At 36.9% G+C, this 20,646-nt stretch overlaps 3 protein-coding genes and 1 long non-coding RNA gene across 4 annotated transcripts; 3 read left to right on the top strand and 1 right to left on the bottom strand.

Annotated features, from left to right (window-relative positions):
* Positions 1-4,826: 4,826 nt before the first annotated feature.
* Positions 4,827-9,313, bottom strand: LOC106719512. The gene is made up of 13 exons (XM_045679501.1): positions 9,290-9,313; positions 8,998-9,169; positions 8,744-8,902; positions 8,543-8,650; positions 8,160-8,404; positions 7,787-8,003; positions 7,456-7,514; positions 6,903-7,379; positions 6,225-6,636; positions 5,950-6,052; positions 5,291-5,830; positions 5,062-5,195; positions 4,827-4,990 (listed from the first exon to the last, which is right to left on the bottom strand). The coding sequence occupies exons 1-13, from the start codon at positions 9,311-9,313 to the stop codon at positions 4,827-4,829; spliced, it is 2,814 nt and encodes a 937-aa protein (XP_045535457.1).
* Positions 9,314-9,363: 50 nt separating this feature from the next.
* LOC106719513 lies at positions 9,364-11,123 on the top strand. The gene is made up of 6 exons (XM_014513870.2): positions 9,364-9,437; positions 9,531-9,607; positions 9,820-10,040; positions 10,271-10,349; positions 10,435-10,503; positions 10,874-11,123. Exons 2-6 carry the CDS (start codon positions 9,554-9,556, stop codon positions 11,114-11,116), a joined length of 666 nt encoding a protein of 221 aa, XP_014369356.2. The 5' UTR covers positions 9,364-9,437; positions 9,531-9,553; the 3' UTR covers positions 11,117-11,123.
* Positions 11,124-12,907: 1,784 nt separating this feature from the next.
* LOC106719517 lies at positions 12,908-13,490 on the top strand. Its single transcript, XR_001357421.2, has 3 exons — positions 12,908-12,986; positions 13,099-13,164; positions 13,441-13,490. It is a non-coding gene; the product is annotated as an uncharacterized LOC106719517 (long non-coding RNA).
* A 778-nt stretch (positions 13,491-14,268) lies between these two features.
* On the top strand, positions 14,269-16,363 carry LOC123721272. The gene is made up of 6 exons (XM_045679517.1): positions 14,269-14,379; positions 14,692-14,813; positions 14,940-15,063; positions 15,382-15,549; positions 15,749-15,844; positions 15,922-16,363. The coding sequence occupies exons 1-6, from the start codon at positions 14,317-14,319 to the stop codon at positions 16,351-16,353; spliced, it is 1,005 nt and encodes a 334-aa protein (XP_045535473.1). The 5' UTR covers positions 14,269-14,316; the 3' UTR covers positions 16,354-16,363.
* Positions 16,364-20,646: the final 4,283 nt, after the last annotated feature.

The following is a 20,646-nucleotide window of genomic DNA, read 5'->3' as shown; positions in this document are numbered from 1 at the left end:
AGTTTTATTGAGCAATCTAACATATTAGGTCTGTATAAAGTTGAGAGACGAAAGTTTCCTTGCTTATTACAAACGCGTACAATATAAAGAATTTATGAGTGGAAGCACCTAGGTACAATTTATTTGTATTTATTATAAGTCGTAATAAACTTAACGAGTGCGATTCCCATCGGTCAAAAGTAGAAACAATTACAAATTAAATTTAATAAATTTTAACAGAGAATCTTCGATAACTGAGACAGAGTTTATAAAATTTTACTGGAAACAGTTAAGAATTCATTGTTATTTATAATGTTTTAGGTAATAGTAAGTGTTCGTACAAAGCAATATGTCTCTTTTGGCCGCTGGAGGGCGCTCGCATTGTATATATAATGTATTAAGTCAGTTTAAATATTAAAATTAAATCGCCGACTAAGTACCTGAAAACTTCAATTAAAATAAGTTAATATAGGCGTAGAATTAGCTCTTAAAATCTAGAATTTTATCTTTGGCGCTAGGTTTTGTCACAGGGTCTAATGTTTCTACGTCGTCAGCCCGCGGCCGGTGGGCGTGGCCTGTGAGGTGGGCGTGGCCTGTGAGGTGGGCGTGGCCGCGTTACGTCACGTCGGGTAAATGTTATCCATTTGTCAGTGCAGTTGAAATAGCTGGACCAATTGTTGGCCAAATATCTTTATCTAAGAGTAAGAGTTGTTGAAAGTCAATGCCAATGTTGTCATTGTGAAATATTTAATTTTTTTATACAATCCAAACATTGTTCTAAGTTTGTACAACTTCGTTTTTTTCTCCCTCCCCCTTTTTATAACTTTATAACATACTGTAGCTATACAATAGTTTTTTTTTATGTTTGAACATAACTAAAGTTACCTTATATGTTGAGTTATTTTACTTTTGTCTGCAAACATTGTAGATAACATTGGTCATTGCTATTTTATATTCACAATACTGTATATAAACTATATGTGTACAGTTAAATATTTTTAACACTAAAAAATTAAGAAAGATTAAAAAACGGGGGTTTGCTATTTTTTTTTATTTTGACACATCTTTTGTGTTTAATCTGTATAATACTTGTAGACTCCAGGTTGTGTTTTTTTTAACTCTCGAATCAGTTTTAAATCTACCCCCCAAATAGCTTTCGATAGTCGAAATGTAAATTTGTCATACACCTGAGTAACGTACAACTGTTTTGAAATTACTATTATATTGTTCATCCTAAATACAAATATTAATATAGAATATGTAATAAATTATTAGATTCTGTTTAATCTGTAATAATGTGGATATGACATCAATTTTTTACATTCTAATCCCGCCACTTTAGTTGGCACACCGTGCATTAGAATACTTTAGTTCTTGGCGTGCCAAGTCAAATATCAAGTACTATATTATTATAAACTATTATAACTTTAATTTTTTAGCTCTCTTAGTTTATCCATTGAATGGTATATCCATATTATTAACAGCGAATGGATAAAAATAGATTTAAACTACACGTAACTTTCTACAAAGATATTTTTTTTGTTGTAACAAAAAATGTGAACATATTTTGATTGAACATCTTAAGTTAACAAGTTAGGTTTATTGGGCGACAGCTTACATATTGTTGTCTCTTTTTCCAAATATTATGAGAGAGATAACTATAGGATTTCGTAGAGATGTTTTGTTAGTGGAAATAGACAGTTTTACATATATTAAATTGTATCACAGAATATGTTTGAAATAAACTCAGTTAGTGTTATAAAGTACTAGCTTTTACCCGCGACTAAAACCCGCGCGGAATAAAAAATAGAAAACGGGGTAAAATTTATCCCATGTCCGTTTCCTGGTTCTAAGCTACCTGCCCACCAATTTTCAGTCAAGTCGATTCAGTCGTTCTTGAGTTATAGTGTAACTAACATGACTTTCTTTTATATATATAGATTTGTTCCAACAATACATACTATTGTAAATAGTACTGTGATTGTCTTTAACAGTTGGCAGTCAATTTCTCAGTTTGTTCCATTTAGGATACATTAATATTGAGAAATTGGGTTCAAAAATTACATAATTTTTTTTTTTAATTAAAATTAACTGGTATTGCTTTTTAAAAGAACACATTATATGTATTATACGATATTCAATCAAAATATGTTTTGTAATATTGTAGGCTAGTGTACAATAGTATTTCAAATATGGTATTAATTTTATATATTAATTTTGTATTGTAACATTTACTTGTAACACATCGGCTTGTCCGTCCTTGTGGTGGGGGTTTTAGGGAACCGATCGAAAGCCTGAACACGTGCCTCCGAATAATTTTGAATCTCATTTCGCAATATTATCAATTATCATTACGTTTGAACATTTACATGTTTATACAGTGTTACATTATGCGATAGATGGCGCTGTTTTCAAATCAATTTATACACTAAAAAAAAGATTGCAACTTAAATTTCTCGTTCGTTTTAAAAAAGATATTTCCTTACATATATTAATAACATTAACGATGAAATTAGTAAATATATATACGTATATATGTATATGTATGTATTAATCTGAAATGATAAATTGTAAAATGTTAACCAGAATAGCAAACAGCGCCATCTATTGAAAAAGTACAAAGCGGGTATTTCATTCCATTATTTAAAATCAATAGCAACGTTTTGTCCAAACATTCCACATCAGTTGCAATAGTTTTTCTACTCCAGATGTTGTTTTTTTAACTGTTTTATTATCTGTTTTCATTATTAAATTCGTGTGCGCTAACTTGCCAACACTTCAGACGACGACCATGTTTTTTTTTACTTTATAAATCTTTGAAATTTTAGTGTACAGAAATATTTAAGAAAATATTACAGATTTTATCGTTTGAAAGTGTTGGTATTATAACAAACCAATGGAAGCAATAGTTAAATAAGTATTTATTGTATTTTTATGCCTCTGTATTCAAGTGGCAATTTTGTACCTACAATATGCTACTTTCCGGTCATTGGAATAAAGCCCATATTCGTGTGACATTAGTCCAGCATGTACTTAGAATAATGAAGCGTCCAAAATTTTAAAATTACGTGACTTGTACCGAGACTGTTACAAGTCTATTTCACACAGTACTGCATGAAAAGAAACAGAAGTCTTGATATTTTGATTGGCATTTTTGTTTGCATCTAGAAAGTTCTACTTTTGTACGCGTAGGGTTTTTGTGCAAGTGATTTGGGAACGATATGAACCTTAACAATTTTTGCCGGCAATAAACGAAAGGAAGTCGATCCTTAAATCACTTGCAATAAAGGTATGCGTCATGATTGCAGCCGGGAGGTCACAGTTTGGGTCACAATCCCTCCACCTTTACTTCTTACACGCGAGCAACTTACGTCAAACGTCTCCCGGCTGCGTCCGTGACGTCACAGTGCGGGGGCGTGGCTTGCCGTACGTGCCGCCGCCATGTTGTTACGTCACTGCATGCGCGCGCTTACGGCGGCCATATTTGTATTGCGTATTATATGACGAAGCCGGAATATTTCGATTCTTTAGGTAAGGTGAATAAGATTATGATCTTTTGTGTTTTGTTTTTATTGTGTTTTTGTTTGAAGATTGTTTTCTGCATAAATAAATGAGCCTTCCACTGAATTAGCTCACATTCGCACGGGAACACTTTAAAATAACTCGTTTCCTTCGCCCAGTGCTCAAATTGCAACACTGCGCGATAAAAAACGCATTGCCAGTAACAGATACATGGAAATTCACAGTTCTATTTGAACACGTATTAACGCAGCGTAAGAAAAGCGCCTGTGTGAATGAGGGCTTAGTCAGTGGTAATTTCGCGTGTAATTTTTATACTTACAAAACATCGCACAGTTAGTTATTTCAGTATTTGTTTTTTTATTTATTTGTCATATTGATAAATGTACTGTTATTCAGTCTACGTATTACGTTATCAGTCTCAAAGTATGCTGCACAGTTTTAACTCCATATCGTTTTCTTTTTAATTATTGTTTAATGGCGTACATTGTTATGTCGGAGTCGAAATATTCCAGTTTATATTAAGATAAGAAAGTTTTAAAACGGGTTGTGGGGACATATGCAATCGGTCATTTTGTTTTACTGCCAAAATTAAAGATCGTTATTACTTAAAAACACTATTAAATTGTTATTGAAGTGAAATATCTTAAACTTGTGAAAATATAAGCAATAAAGTACCAAGTCTTTTGGTCAAAATCCGCCTCAATATAATTAATAAATTCAGATATAAATGTAGAGAGACGTAATGCGATTTTTGTGAACATCCATGTATTGTCATGTTCCCACAAAACATTTATAAATTAGTTTATAAATTGAATCTACCTCAACCAAATTACCCATTAACGTTGTTTGTAAGTGTTCTCTTGAGTCTTATTATTATTATTACTAATAAATTACTGAATTGTAGTGTTTTTGATAATAAAGTTATTATTAGTTCCAACTTCCCATTTTGATACGGTAATTATTGTTACCAAGCGTATTGAATGCGGTCAGTGGTCAGTGGCCAGAGGCCAGTGGTCAATGGCCAATGGTCAGTGGTGCAGCGCGGTTGAGAGCGAAATTAAATTTGAAATAAATTTAACGTTCATGATGTTTTATTTCAATTCAACCCTTCCTTATTACACAAGACGCAATATATGTGCAACATTATAATTTGACCTTTATTTGAAGGTATTTGTAGTAATAAATTGCTATTATATACTTAAGAGACAGATTTAAACAACCCTTATAATCGTCAAGTGATAATTATTTTTAGGACAGACTGTTACATATTAAGGTCGTGTAAATAAAACAAATAGGTGGTAGTAATAGTATATGGTAAGTTGTATTCAGTGCTTGTTGCGCAATTGCACCAGCAGGCTCTGGCGGCACAGGCGCGCCACCGCCCCCGCCCCAGCTGCCGCGCCCCCGCCCCCGCCTTGCTCTCCGCGCCTCAGCCGCGCCGCCAGCCGTGCCAGGCTGAAGCGTGACCCTCCGCGTTCCCTCCCCGGCCCTGCAAGCGTGTAAACTCTTATGAATCCATGCCACTTTTAACTAGCGACTAAGTATGTAGCCAACGTTTACCTTCGGCGACTCTTTGCCAGGCGACGCGCTCCACGTTGACCATGCCGGTGGAGGCGCTCCGTCCCAGCGCCTGCTCCTGCGTTCCGGAGCCCTGCGCCTCCGCTGACTCGCTCTCGCAGCTAATCCGACTGGTTCTGCGATTATATTTTATATGACAGACCTAAAAATTGCTACACGCTTAAATACAATGAATTTCATGTTGTTCAAAATAATTTCAAACAGCACTCACCGATCGCCAGGCCTCAGATCGTTTGCAGAGCTGGTGCCCTCCTTCCTCATGGGGGGCGGCGAAGCCAGGAACCTCTCTCTGGCGGCGCGGATTCTAGCTGCGCGTTCCGACAGACCGGTCGCCGCCGCGCCGCTGTCCCCGTAGCCCGGAGGCTCCATTGTAGACAGCGACCTCTCGAAGAAGCCAGTTTTATCCACGAACCTGGATAAGCTCGGCACCAACGTGTCTGACAGTTGTCTGAGTACGGGATGCGTGTCGGGAGTGGGCGGAGTCTCTGGTGGCTTAGTGGTGACAGGGACGACCGTGTCGGTGCTGGTGGCGGCGCATCTGATCGTATCTTGGCTACAATTCTTCTTGTCCTCTGTCGGGGACTCGTGCTCCTGTTCGGGCAGCAGGGCGTTGGCGCTCTGCGACTTTAGCACGCCCTCCAGGCTGCACGAGGCAGGCGTCAGCCGCTTCTCCGCCGATGTGTTCTCGTGCCGAGAAAGCTGACAAGCACTCGCTGACTTTTTAACCTCCCTTTCGAGGAATGGGTTATTTCTGAAATAAGTTGTTTTACGACTAAATAAAAATAGATGACGACTGTCCACCTTTCAAGCGCAATTCCTTTCGAACACCTAAGTTGTTATAAATACGACTATATTACGGCCACGTCTCACCTTATATTAATGCCAACAGGCATGTCAGGAGGTCGCCGGCGCTCAGCGCTGGGGGAGCGCCAGGGAGGGGAGGAGGCACCACTGCTGCCACCTGACACATTACCTGTCACCGAAAGACTTATTATCATTGAAGGTTAAGAAAAACTGAGTAACTAGCGTAGCTAGATTTTACAATACAAACGACGAGTGAAGGAATAGGTACTAGGACTATATTTTTTCGATGTCGGAACGAAGCTTTGTACTGCATTAGCTACTTATAAAGAAAATGTGGTTACCTTCTTCATTTATTTTCTTGTTGTAACGTTGGATCATAATTCGAATGGATGGTGCTGTTTCTTTGGGGAGTTGTTTTTTCTGTGAGGATGGAGATGATGGGAGAGGTGGTCGTGTCCTTGGTCTATGATCCTCACCTTCCTGAAGATCACCTGAACTCTTGGACCTTACGTTAAGTTCTGGTTTCTTGCGTTTTTCTGTTTCTTGTTTCTTCTTGTTATCATGAGTTCGACGGTTCGTTCTGTCCATGGTGGGTCGAACGCCGGTCAAGTCTTCAACGTCCACTGGTATGACAGCCCTGGGCACCGACTCTCCACTTCGTACTACTGGAGAGAATATTTTCCGAGTAGTTTTCACTATTACTTCAGGCGATTTCTCTCTGCGTTCAGGAGCTTTTAGTTTAAGAACAAACACCTGAAATAATATTCAGAATATTTTACTTTGTCTGACAATCTGCAGTCAGAAATTAACTGACGTCAAAATTTAGTGTTATTTCTGCAGACGCAATATGGAGGAATAAATATTAAATGTTAGATTTAATTATAAAATTTCGATCAAGTTAAATGCTACTAACTACTACTACTAAATGCTGACAAACGATTCCTTAGCATTTGTTCATTAGCGATCTCTTGAAACTTCAGGGTAGGAATGTAATTTGACCAAAATTAAGCAAGTATTACCTCTCCCTCGGAATCTGAATGCAGTGATGTCGGTGGACTGCGCGGCCGCTCCGACGGCCTTCTTGGTCTTTTCCGTCTTCTAGGAATTTCTACAGTAACCGTGTCAACGTCCGGCTCCGAATCACTTTCAGATGGCTTCGACTGTTCCCTTTCTAATCTAGCTCTTGATTTAGTTTTTTTCTTGCCATTACTTTTATCGCCATCTCTACGTTTACATTCGTCTTTTTGTTCTTCATTACTTTCTTTATTGGTTTTAATATCTTTTGGGTTGTCATCTTGCTTGGTTCTTAGAGTAAAACCCTTGCTTGTCGACGGCAAGTCTTTAAGCTCTGTTTCAGAAGCTGTTATATCATCTTTAAATCTAGTAGAGCTTCCCCTTTCTATTTCTTCTATGGTTTTTCTTATAAACATGGCGTCTTCTTCGATGCTTGGCTGTTGACTCACTTTTCTTCTACCGATTTTTTCAGGTATTTTTAACTGTAAAAACAAATATCTGACAGGTGAAATATTACGCAAAAAACAATATAATTTAAGTTTTATCTGAAAGCCTTACCTGATCACGTGCTGATTTGGATTTCGCCGGATGTTCCTTTGACTTGACGGTGCGGGAATCTGAAAGGATAACTACTGGAATTGTATTATTTCGTCGACAAGGATAACTTAAACACAATTTGAGCATTACCTTTAGGAATGAATGGTATTTGTTATCTCTATAATATTTGGTACCTATTGAAAACACCTACATGATCTTACTCAAAGAGAGACCTACCGATACTGTCGTCTTGATATATTTTGATGGGTCCACCACGTGTCATGTCCATGGCTAAGTCTCTATTTTTAGAAGTTTGTGTGTAGTACAAGTCTAGCTTGATGATGATGCTCACCAGAGCCGTTGGGCTGCAGAAGCGCGGTGCCGGTGAGCGCGGCGCTGGTCTCGCACAACAGCCGCGCCTCCGGGCGGCCGTAGGTGTAGATGGGCGTCTGCGGCGTGTGGCGCGGGGATACTGCCACCAGTGGCGCCGCTGTACACACCTCCTCCGCCTCCACCTCCACCAGTACCGCGCCCCGCGCCCCGCACTCTACACCTTCCGTACCCTCCGGCTACAAGGTCAAAGGTAGATAAGTTAAGATACAGGCATAAACTGAACGTAGACTTTAGTATTTTTTTGAAAAAAGGCACAAGTTCAGCCGACGATACTTTTGGTGGCTTAAAAAATGTATCATTTATAGTGAAACACGTGCAAATGTGTCACTTACTGAATGTTCCCTATCATATTCGGAGTCAAAATCATCGACGTCATTGACACTGAGGCTGGAGCCGTGGCAGCGGGCGCCAGGAGGGGGCGCGACGCTGCCGTCGGACTGCGTGCGCGTCAGTGGCGCGGCAGGTGCCTTGCTGCGCTGGCGGGCGGCGCGTAGCAACGCTGACGTAGACGCCTCGGGCGCGATGCCGCGCGACTTTTCCCACTCGTGCAGCTTGCGGGTGAATGAACGAGATATGCCTACCAAGTGTAATAAGTGGTAAGTATAATAAATTAGGTAAATAAGTTCCTGAGTCAAGAACGTATACGCTATATAACGCTTTCATAACGTTTCCTTTTGCAATTGTAATGTTTTCTTTTGATTTCAAAAACATCTACCTTGAAATTTAAATAAGCCAGTAGATGTCTGGACTAGCACTTCATCTGGCTTTGCCTCTTCTTCCCAGGCTGGCACTGAGTTAGTCTCTTTCATATGTTTCCATTCATCTGTCGAAGAAAAGATACACATTAACATACGAGTACATACTTGTGAATATATCTAAGACACAGGAGAAGAAAAGACGCTATAGGTGTGTTAACCCCATTTCTTGAGGAAGTCCTCGCTGAGGTCCTGCCGGGCGGGCACAGGTGGAGGCTGGCGACCTCCGCGCAGTCGCTGCCACTCCGCCAGCTTCTTGCGAAAGTCCGCAGACAGCTGCTCCTCCGTGGCCACCGGTCGCGTTGTCACTGGCCTCGACGCTACATTACAAGACAGGTCAAGACGTATTTATTTTAACTAGATTAGAGATACGAAGAGTAAAAATACTTAGAGGTAAATTTTGTTGTGAACTTACTCGCATTGAGCTTGCCCTGCCTGTCGGAGAACTCCCGGCGCAGACGCGACTGCAGCGCGGCGTAGTCGCGGGCTATCTCCTCTCGCACCCCGCTCGCCTCACACCCGCTGCTCACGCACTCTGTATCTGAAATTCGATAAAGTCCGGGAAAAACACGAGTCGAGTCACTTTTCTCAACAAAATCCGTTAAGACGTTTAGGAAGGAGATCACAATAGAACGGTTACATTGTTTTGTGTCGATTTATTTATCGATAAACTTTTCGAATACAAGTTTGAAGTGATTTGAAGTCACTAGAAATGTCATTAAAGATGTCATTTTTCGATACATATTTATTGCGTAAATGTTCAGTAATGTAACTGTTCAGTATTAATTTATTCTAAAGTTACCAAAAATGTTTCTAATAAAAAAAGAAAATTCTTCAAACATCCAAATAAGTATTGTAAGAAAAAGTTCTATTATAAACAGTGAATTAGTCTATATTTTCATAGGTTATATTTATTGGTTCATAGAAAATATTCTCCTTTTTTTGCAGATGGAAGTTCTGGAAACACACTAATGCTTGAATACATTTTACTGATCTTCCTTATAACCTGTATACTGTATGCGTATGTAAGTTTAAAACTGCATTTCAAATAACTTCATCTGTGTTTAGTCGTTGATAAATTTCAACCGTCACTGTATTCACGGAGTATGGGTGTAAAAGCCTCTAAAGATACTGATAAAACCACATTACTTAAACAGCCGCTTAGCGGAGATGTCACAAACTAAATCTACTACTTAATGACTTTGAGTACGGCAGTTATTATATTGAATGTTCGCAGTCTCGAGATGACAGACTGTTCGCGAGCACGGCGACGGGCCTGCAGGAGGTGTGGTGCAACAGCTGCCGGCTGCGTTGCAGGCGCTTGCGCAAGCAGGTCTACACCGTGATGACGGAGACTGCGGGGGGCAGCGAGAATCCCGGCAGCAGCCGCCCTGTTGCTGTACACCAGAGCTGCATCTGCGAGTCCTGCCCTTGCGCACTCGTTGAAGCTATCATAGAGTTAGTCCCTTTCAGATTTCCTATACTCCCATAAGACGTTTGGGCTACTCTAATTATGTTACTAATATGCATCTCGTTAGAATGCATACGAACTGTAATGGAAGGAAAAATCGCAACAACATGATGAGATTAAATTATCTCGTCTGCTTCATTTCTACGCGTAAATTGCAGTTCTCTACAATAAATATAATCTTTTCTAACTGATGTTTCTCTGTACTTTTAAATTTCAGTACCTGCAAGCCGGTCACGAAAACATACGCGTTCATTGTTGCAGTCATTTTTCAAGCTTACTATGATTTTATAGAAATGGCAAGTTAACAATTCAATAATATTTGTGCAGTTACCGACAGATTAAAAAACGGTTAAGAGTTCAAGTGATTTGAATATTTTACAGACAGTCGAGATGTACGACAGACTTCTGTTCATTTTGATGCAAAATCAAGAGACGCGTAGATCATCGCAGGTAACTTTAGAAATTATAGATACAATGCCTGGATCATATTAATCCAGTATAGTAGGACAGTGGCGCTCAAAGCTGCGCTGATGTACAACTTACATGATTTAAACACTAACTGACGCATGTAGAGTCCATTGCAGACCACCGCTACTGTCCTACTAAACTGGTATAATGTAAACAAGGCATAAAGCGTACGTAAAATACACAGACACAATGACATTATCTCTATTATACGTATAATCATCTCTTACATATTTGCATATGTAATTACTTTGTCTCTTATTTCTTTAAAAAAATGTATATGTAATATGTAGACCAATCGCTAGGTAACTTAAATAAGAGAACCATTCAATATTGAAAAATTTTGTATCGCCAGCTCACCGCGCCTATCGAGTCATCTAAAATAAAAATCAGGAATAAGCCGATATCCAGACAGGACGTGTCATTGCGCAGGGAAGATGATAGGACAGAGCCACGAACCAGCGGGCGGAATGACAGAGATGACGTGGAAAGGTCGGAGTATGACAATAATATTCCGGACAGCGACTGCCCCGCGTGCGTGGAGAAAGGTCTCACGTGCATTGGCAGATGTCCTGCAGAGCGCTCCAAAAGAGAATAAACAAATTCAATACAATGTTTTTGTTTTATTTACCCTTTTTAGAACAACGAGCGACTCTGTCGCACAAAGAGTTAAGTGGCCACTTAGGACTCCACCTTAGTGCTTAGTGTAGTTTATGTTATGAGAAATCAACTCGTGACTTTTTTTTACTGCATTTAAATAATTTTAAACGTTTTTATATGGCCAGTAAACAATTACAAGTAATTTATAAAAAAATAATTTTGAGATTCTGCTGTCAGTGACACTTTTGATCGGTGGTAGAAGTTTTGTGTAGCTTTAAATTTAAATTGATTCAAGCGAACTCTTTCTAAATGCTTAAAAGTAAACAATTTTGTCATCATGTAATATTTTCGTTCATCTAATGGAGCAATCAATTCCAAAGGGAAGAAAAACTTTAAAAACTAAACACGGTTAGTATATTAATTTGTAGCTTCTATTTTTACAAAAAAAGGTCTTGTCTCGTAATCCCCGATTATAAGGTTAATGTAGGATAAGGTCAGACGCCTAATTGGGTACTTCGCGCGGCAAAAATAAAGATTTTTATACCGTAATGCCTGGTTTACATTATACCAGTGCAGTAAGACAGTAGCGATCAAAATCAGTTCTGCCATACAACTGGTATAATGTAAAATACTAACTGGCGTCAGTGAGCATGTGCAGTCCATGACAGCGCAGCGTTACTGGTCTACTGTACTGGCATAATGTAAACCAGGCATAAAATAGTGACTGAAGGTTTCGACTCAACGTAGTATTCTCTCCGATATTTTTAATTACTTTGGTTAACTTTTTTTACATGTTCTTTCTCTAGGACACCTGAAAACATCTACATACGCCATATTTATTTTATCGACTCTTCTCTTTGGGTTATTATTTGTAAGTTATTTTCATAAATCTTTTACTCGTAGGTCGGTTAATGGCCCTAAGGTCTTGTGTAGATTTAAATTTATATTAAATAGACCCTGAGTATAGCAATTTTTCTTCTGTAATAATGTTGATTGAGATCATTACAACTTTACTGTTTCCAGCAATGTCCTTTAGGAGATCCCTGCAAGCACTTTACTTTAATAAAGGAACAGTATTTATCCTTGCAGCCTGATAAAGGAAGCGAATACATTTGTGAAGCATACAAATTATTTGTTGAGTACGTTTGATTATTATTTACACAAACCCGAAGAGGGACAATTTGTAATTTCGTAACAGATAAACTTAAAAAGTAATGGTTGAAAATGAAAAATTCTTTCGCCATTAGAATGCTACATTATCACATAGTAACATAGGTTATATTTGGTATTTTTATTTATTTATTTATTTATTTATTTATTCTTTAGCACTTTTATAAGTACAAGGAGGACTTAATGCCTAAAGGCATTCTCTACCAGTCATCCGGTATATGAGAGGAAAGTATAATTATGTGCAGGGCAGATATGAATTGAAGATACTATTTTACTAATACAATATTATGTAATACAGTAATATATTAGAAATAAATAAGTATAAATAAAATATTGTAAATAATATTGATAAAACATTGTACATGTAGAAGAAAAAGAATAAGATAAATAAAAACTCTAGATTAATAAGTACAATAATAAGCGATAACAGCGAGAAGGCTACTTATGAATGGAGTCTCATAACATAATGATGCCGAATCAGGCGCTTGAAAATAATTTTGGAGGAGGACATTTATTTTTAAATAATTATTTAAAAATAAATGTCCCCTCGAGCGATGCTGGGATCGTTAATTGGAAATAACTTAAATACAAATGTATTCAGGTTTAATTTTTTTTTCAGAGGAGTGAAAAAAGTAATAGAAATGTGTCAATATCTATTTAGATTGTTTCTAAATGTTTTACATCAACTCAAAATTAAGGTAAATCGTTGCAGTAAAAAAAATAAGTTTATCATAATTTTGTTTAGAATTTCTAATGTTGTCTTGTTAAAATACTTATGACGTGAAATAATCAATGTGACTTGTGTTTTAGATTTACAAAGTATTGTCTATGTTGGACCCGGACGATTTGTGTCGCTATGCATGCTTCAGTACCGCGGTTAGTTAATTTTAGATTTATCGTACATTAGTTGTCACCCGCGACTCCGTCCGAGCGGAATTAAAAAAAAACTTAATAAGTATAAACTATGTGTTATTTCAGACTATGTTCTATATCTGTGCCAAATTTCCACAAGATCCGTTGAACCGTTCCGGAGATACCTTCAAACAAACATCCATCAATCCATCCATCTAAACATTCGCATTTATAATATTTGTATGATTAAAACACCTCTTAAAATAAATAAAAGTTCTTACTAATATATATCTCTTTCAGGAATATAAACCCACGAAGAAAATAAGAAACAAGTCGTCAATGTGAACCCAAAGTTTAAGTTTTTGTTTATAACATATTGTGTCCAAATTTATTGTGATAATAAATCGATTTAAATAGTTTTTTTTTTTATATCATAAAGGTGGCAAACGAGCAGACGGCCAACTTAATTCGCCGAAACTCTATTCCAGCGAATTCAGCGACCGCTGCACGTAGACATCCACAATTTCAGATGCGTTGCCTACCTCTAATAGACGGAGGAGGGACGCACAGAAAAATAATATTTCCCCTTCATATGCATTCCCTCCTCTGTCAAACCCACTTCCCCTTCTCATCCTTATAAGGAAAGGGTGGGAAGGGAAAGAATACTAAAATTAGGCCTCCGGCACCACAGTCATCAGGCGAAACTCGAAATTGCTTCCACTTGACGCCTGTCTTCTGTGTGGTCGTGGTATTACACCGGGAGAGCCCAGTCGTGCAACAGATATTGCAGCTGGCGTCAACCACTGTTATCATTAAATCTATATAGTACTATCTACTACATACTACTAATATATAGTACTATCTACTACATACTACTAATATATAGTACTATCAAACTGCATGCCTTCTATTGCCTACAGGTGGGCAAAGCATGTTGCCAACAATCATTCTCGACGATAAAATAAAAAAAATATCAAATATATAAATGCACTCGTTCGCGATTACATTATGTGTAGACGTCACAATTTCAATAAACTAGTCAATATTTGCTTTTGAAATAAGCGAATTGGAAATAAGTATACATAAACGTATAAATAATTTTATAGTATTTGGTTTTTATCGAAAAAATTTCAGAAATATACAGTAAATTCTCAATTTTGATAACTAGATCTCAGTATGGTGACGTTGTGTAGACGATATTCCCTAATCTTTCTTTGTGCTGTGCTGACTTGGAATTTGGTTTGTAATGTGTAACTCTCTTTACATATGATACTTAGCTTAAAAGATAGCTTTTGCCCGCGACTCCGTCCGCGAGGAATTAAAAAAAAACTACAAGTAGCGTAGTTCTTCCAGACTATGTTCTACATCTGTGGCAAATTTAATCAAGATTCGTTGAGCCGTTTCGGAGATACCTTCAAACATCCATCCATCCATCCATCCATCTAAACATTCGCATTTATAATAATAGTTAGATTTACAATATTAAGTTGATTCGAATCTGACCAAAGATTTAATATTTTATTGTGATATACGATGTGACAAATATGACAGTGTGACAGCAGCGAGCTGACGAAGGATGAAGTGGACAAAGTTATAGAAGATGACCTGACGCAGAAACTGAGCGAAGACTTGCTGCAGAGCATCGAGAGGAAATTCCAAGTGGACTTACAAAGGTGATTGCTACAACTTTAGTAACGCAAAGTTTTAATATCCGTTTCCTGTAAGGCCAGGGAGATAATGATATAGAAATTCATATCTTAATCACGTATTTTGATCCCATTTTTGCATATTATCTGAAGATCTGTTGACATCGTGCTGATGAAGATCAGATTGTTGCTGCAGAACGGCACCGCGCACATTCAGGACAGCCTAGCGGAGTTGCAGAGTATGCTCGACCTGATGAGGCAGCATGCGGGGGAACAGGTAACATTAATCAATATTATGAGAGAATGCGACTGGATCACCAGTGTTACTATCAGGAAAAAGCTCGTAACGTTCATCCATTGAATCGAATAGATGCAGACCCACCAACTAACGGGATAGGTATCAATAACATAAATTGCACCCGTAACCCAGAAGCCTTAGCAGAGATTTCGGATTTCCATTTGGCACAGTCCTAGCACATCTCTTGTTTCTTCCACATTCATACATACATCTCGCATGCATTACTAGACAATAAAAGGATAATGTATACTCATATTAATCAATGACGTCATCAAATAATCCTAATTAAACCAAAAGCAGGTAGATACGTGCTTGAAAGAGAAGCAGAACGAGACAACAGCGCTGGCAGAGAAGGCACTGCACCAGATGGTGGTATGCGGGTACGCGCTGATTGGGCAAGATCCTAGCCAGGCGGTTAGTCGGGTTGTTGACCTCAAGAACATGATCCGGCAAGGCGTCAAGCCGGTGAGTTGGTTAGTGTTATTCCGAAGTTTATCTGAATGGAATTAACCGACAGATACTGTCTCTTTACTTTTTAAATATTGTGGATTACTGCTGGTTTCATAAAATTTAGTACAACTACTTTACCAACTTTGTAGTCTCTTAACTGCGTATATAACGTACGTAATGATATTAGTAAATAAGTATATAAATGTTATTTTAGATTCACGCCAAAAAATCAGAAATTGACCAACTTCTTAAAGTATGCGGCCATGACCACGACTCTTTGAAAAATGTCATCAAGTGTGTTATTTCTAAGGTAATTTCATATTAAAACTATGTTTTTCGGTGCCTCGTTAAAGTATATAACTATAATACGACGCTTAAAATTCACAGTCTCCAATTATAAAAGTTTCCATGATGGAAATAACAGGAAAGCTGATTGAAGGTGTAGTAGAGCTGACTAAACTGATGGCTCACGGCGCTATGCATGAAGCATGCCTTATAGAAGTTGTTAAAACTCTAGAAGATGAAGCATTCGATGTTATAACAAAAGTAAAATTTTGTGCATACGGTAACTCTACCTATTTTGATAACGTCAAAAATTATATAGCTGAAAATAATGCAACAGTACTGGATGTTGAAAAGAAAATACCTGAAGATTTGATAGAATACAATAATATCAGCAATACGTCAGAAATGAAAGAGTTGCTCCGGAGAATGGTGCAGGAAAGTAAAAATAAAGAAATTGATGAAAAATTGAAAGAAAAGTTTTTAAAGCTGCAAAATAAATTTGATGAAACAAATGATATTACTGCCAAATTGTAAATAAAGTACTGAAAGCTAAATGGCATTTAATTTATTTATTACATGGAATATTGCATGATTGCAGGTATTCTCGAATTAAACCTCTTTTAAAAGCATTACTTTATCAATTTACAACGAAATAACTGATAAATTTAGATAAAATATTAGATATGAAGTGTTTATATTTATTTAATAACCTTCAATGGCCTTTGGAGTGTTATTATTTTGCATACGGACGTCGAACATGATTTATTACGTTGAGGTCATTCCAGATTCGTTTCGCTTCGAACTATTTACGTTTCGATGTAATAAAAAGAGGTTGGGGATATGAGACTAACTCAATGTGTTGTTTTCATTGCGTTCTTCGTTCGGATTTCAAAACTAATGTTGAACTACAAGTATCGAGTTGCGAGGAATTTGGCAACATGTCTCTGCCATTGAATGTATTCACTTCTGATGCGCGGAATGCGCGATATTCTACGCCCGCTCATCTGCGAATCCTACGCCTCTATTATATTAATAAAATCGAGAAATTTACATTGTCATCTTTTATTATTTGGTACTAGAAACTGTGGTACAATATACTAACTATTCAAGTTATTTAAATGACCTTAAATGTTTACGATATAAGGAAATAAAAAAAATCTTTCATGACTTTACAAAGTGATATAGGTTTATCAAATTGTTTCATATTTATATTTGAACACTATGAATTACGACTTAATACATCGATTCTCCTTAATAGTTGTTTTTAAAACGATAGGCCAGAATGCGATCCTTAAAGTCCACCCACTATTCATCTTACTGATTAAGAAACTGCATCTATCATGCTACATTAGCGAATATGACTTTTGACAGTCTTGACTTTGGATAATCTAGTCACAATGAGAAAGACGCTACTTTGTAAGAAGTGAATTGCTGATAGCTGTAAAATTATGCTTGAAGCGTACAGTAGCGTATTTTGTATATCGTGTTCTAGTTACAATAAACTTTATACCTGAAGAAATAAATTTAAATTTCGCCTGTAAGTTTTTTGTAGCAAACGAGGCGCGTGTTTTAGCACAATTTATTCCAACGGCGAACGGATGAGTTATTTCCTAACGACTTCCAAACATTTTGGTTTTTAGTGAAAATTTGATTATTTAATATTCACATCTGGTTAGTGTAAAATGATTCGATCCACAAAATATTTTTCATTCTTTAAGACCAGATGTGCGATGCAATTCCGGTTCATTGGAATTCGAACCAGCTAACTTCTGACATGACTTCTGACTGTACCAACTGATTGAAGTATCATCATCATCATCAGCTCACTATACGTCCCCACCGAGGGGCTCGGAGCCTACCCCAATTTTAGGGGTGACTAGGCCATAGTCAACCACGCTGGCCAATTGCGGGTTGGTTGACTTTACAGATATCATTGAATTTCTTCTCCGATATGTGCAGGTTGCATCACGATGTTTTCCTTCACCGTAAGAACGTCGGATAAATGTACATATGTAAATCGAAAATCGAAAAACACATTGGTACATGGCGGGATTCGAACCCAGGACCTGCAGATTGCAAGTCAAGTGCTTAACCCCTGAGCCACCGACGCTGATTGAAGTATGACAGCCCTTAATCAAAACTAATTAATTTTTTCAGAAACAACATTTTAAAATTGTTTCGATGTTTGTTGGTTACTGTTACTGTATGTATTTAAGATGCTTAAGGAATTAATTCACATTGTGTTTATGTAACGATCTCTGTTTGAAACATGTTTTCTATTTGAATAAATTGTAGCGAATCTCGTAATATACACGAATTTCTTAGGATAAATAATGTTGCTTATCCCCACAAAGCTTTTGATACATAACATCAATTACACCCTCTATTATTTTTGAAGTTTCACCCGGGGTTCATCGTAGATATAGCGTAGGTGCTTGGCGTTTGTAGCACTTGTTACCGCAACTGGCAACCCACAAGTTGTTTTGGTATATTTCAAAAATAACGTTCTTAATGTAAACGAATAGATAGGGAATATGTTTAGTGCAGGATTAAACTTTCTGCCAAAGAGGTGGCATACTGGCCACCAAGACCTTTGCCTTTGTAGATTAGAAAAAGATAAACAAGAAAAAAGAGAATCGCGCGGGAATTGTTAACAACAATATTAATTCGTGAATGAAGTTTAATTGAAATAAAAAATTGTGCTTAAATTTCTAATTGTTTTTGTTAATGCTTAGTATGGTAAATATTTCAGCAACTACGTATAAATCTCAGGTGAATGTACGGCATTCGAAAAATTTTCCGGTTACACTTCGTTTGAATTAAAAATGTTGATCGTTTGCCAAAGTTTCATAGAGACGTTCATGACATGCGTGTTGAGATGTGGGAAAGAGGATTATGATTTTAATGCAGGTTGATCCGTTAATATCTGGATAATGACGTCAAATATGTGTTTTTTTTTAATTCATTAGAATTGATGATATTGGGAACATGAATTCAAGATTATAAAATTATCCAAAAAGCCGTTTAGAATCTAGATATTCTACTATCTACGATCTAGAATCTTTTATATCTAAAATAACAATAAAAGTTTCATAATACTGTCAAATTTTGTCGAATAGATTTAGTTATTGTATTTATTAGGCAGGTTTTCGATGTTTTTTTCATAATTTTTACTATCAAACGGCTTTATAACTGTGATTGTTTTCTTTATTAAGTAAGTTATAATAATAAATCGGTTAAGGAAATAGTTACTAAATTAAATGAGAATAAATAATTTACTTTGTGCTTGTTATTTTGCTAACGGTTGGCAATATGGTTGCGACTACTTCCGGTATCGACCGGATGTGAGAATGTTATACGTGACTTTATTCAAAATTATACAAACTAAATATACACCAATTTGTTATATGTGGAAAAATTAATATTGAAAACGGACGATTACGTGCAATTTCCTTTGGCATTTTCCACTTTTGTGTACAGGATATGAGACACGAATTTATTTTGTACTAAAGAATTGTGAAAATTTATTTCAAATTTCCTTGACACAAATTCATAACACAATAGATAAAATAGTAATCTGACTAAAATATAAATGCGAATGTTTAGATGCATGGATGGATGTTTGTTTGAAGGTATCTCCGGAATCTTGATGAAATTTGGCACTGATGTAGAACATAGTCTGGAAGAACACATAGACTACTTATTAAGTTGTCTTGCGAACACAGACTTGGGCGACAGCTTGTTATTATTAAATACCGAACATCATAAACAGTGTCAATAGCTTAGTAGTTACTGATTACCGATCTAGCGGTCTTGGGTTCGAATGCTTCCATTCGATTAACATAGTGAATCCACATCCTAGCACAAGTTGAGAGATTTGCTACAATCGTTAAAGAAATATAAGTAAATAAACAAACATTTTGCTAATATTTTAACATAAGATACACATAGAATTTTATATCAGATAAAAATATATAACAACAAAAGTTAATTCGGGAATGACATTGATTTGTTCTGTAACATTATGTCAGTTCTAAGAAACGGCCATAAAATGCATCGCACAAATATTCCTTCTCACGAAATCATACGCTAATCTAGAATTAGACTTCGAGATAAACATCGGTAAGTTTTCAGAGCGGTCGGTCTGTTGACCCCGATACAGTGCGCGGAATGCACGGAAGGAAAACTGCATTTTATTTATAAAGATACATCTCTGCTTTATGTAACACAATTGTCGCGAACGTATGCGAGTATTATAAGAGGGAAGACAATATTGTATCACATTGTGTATATAGGTCATATCAGTGGTATATATGTAGTAGTATATATGTCACATCAGTGAGAACTCAACGTGTTAGTCTTTACGATTTCCCTAGAATAATTATAAATAGGCGATGTGTATGATTTGCCGGTGACATATTCTTATTCTTACAAAAGAAAGTAACTTTTCATGACCCATTCGACCGCTAATTCATCTAGCATCTAGGTATTTGCTATATTTTACACTAGCTTTTCCCCGCGACTCTATTAACACAGAATTCTTTTTATGTCACGTCCTTCGGAAACGGGATAAGAAGTATCCTATGTCCGTCTTCTGGTTCTAAGCTACCTCCGCACCATTCAGCCAAATTGATTCAGCAATTCTTAAAAAATAAATATAGTTGTAAATAACTAACGAGATTTTCTTTTATAAACGTGTATAGATTATAACTGAACTTATTTTACAAATGCATAGTTTTTTAGCAATATCCAGTAAACATAAATCTTAAAGCAATATTGAATGAATTTAATTTCAATTTAAAATGTCAACGCGATCGTCAGTCATGG

Source organism: Papilio machaon, chromosome 9 (assembly GCF_912999745.1).
Source record: "Papilio machaon chromosome 9, ilPapMach1.1, whole genome shotgun sequence".
Taxonomy (NCBI): domain Eukaryota; kingdom Metazoa; phylum Arthropoda; class Insecta; order Lepidoptera; family Papilionidae; genus Papilio; species Papilio machaon.
This window is presented reverse-complemented; position numbering and strand designations above follow the sequence as displayed.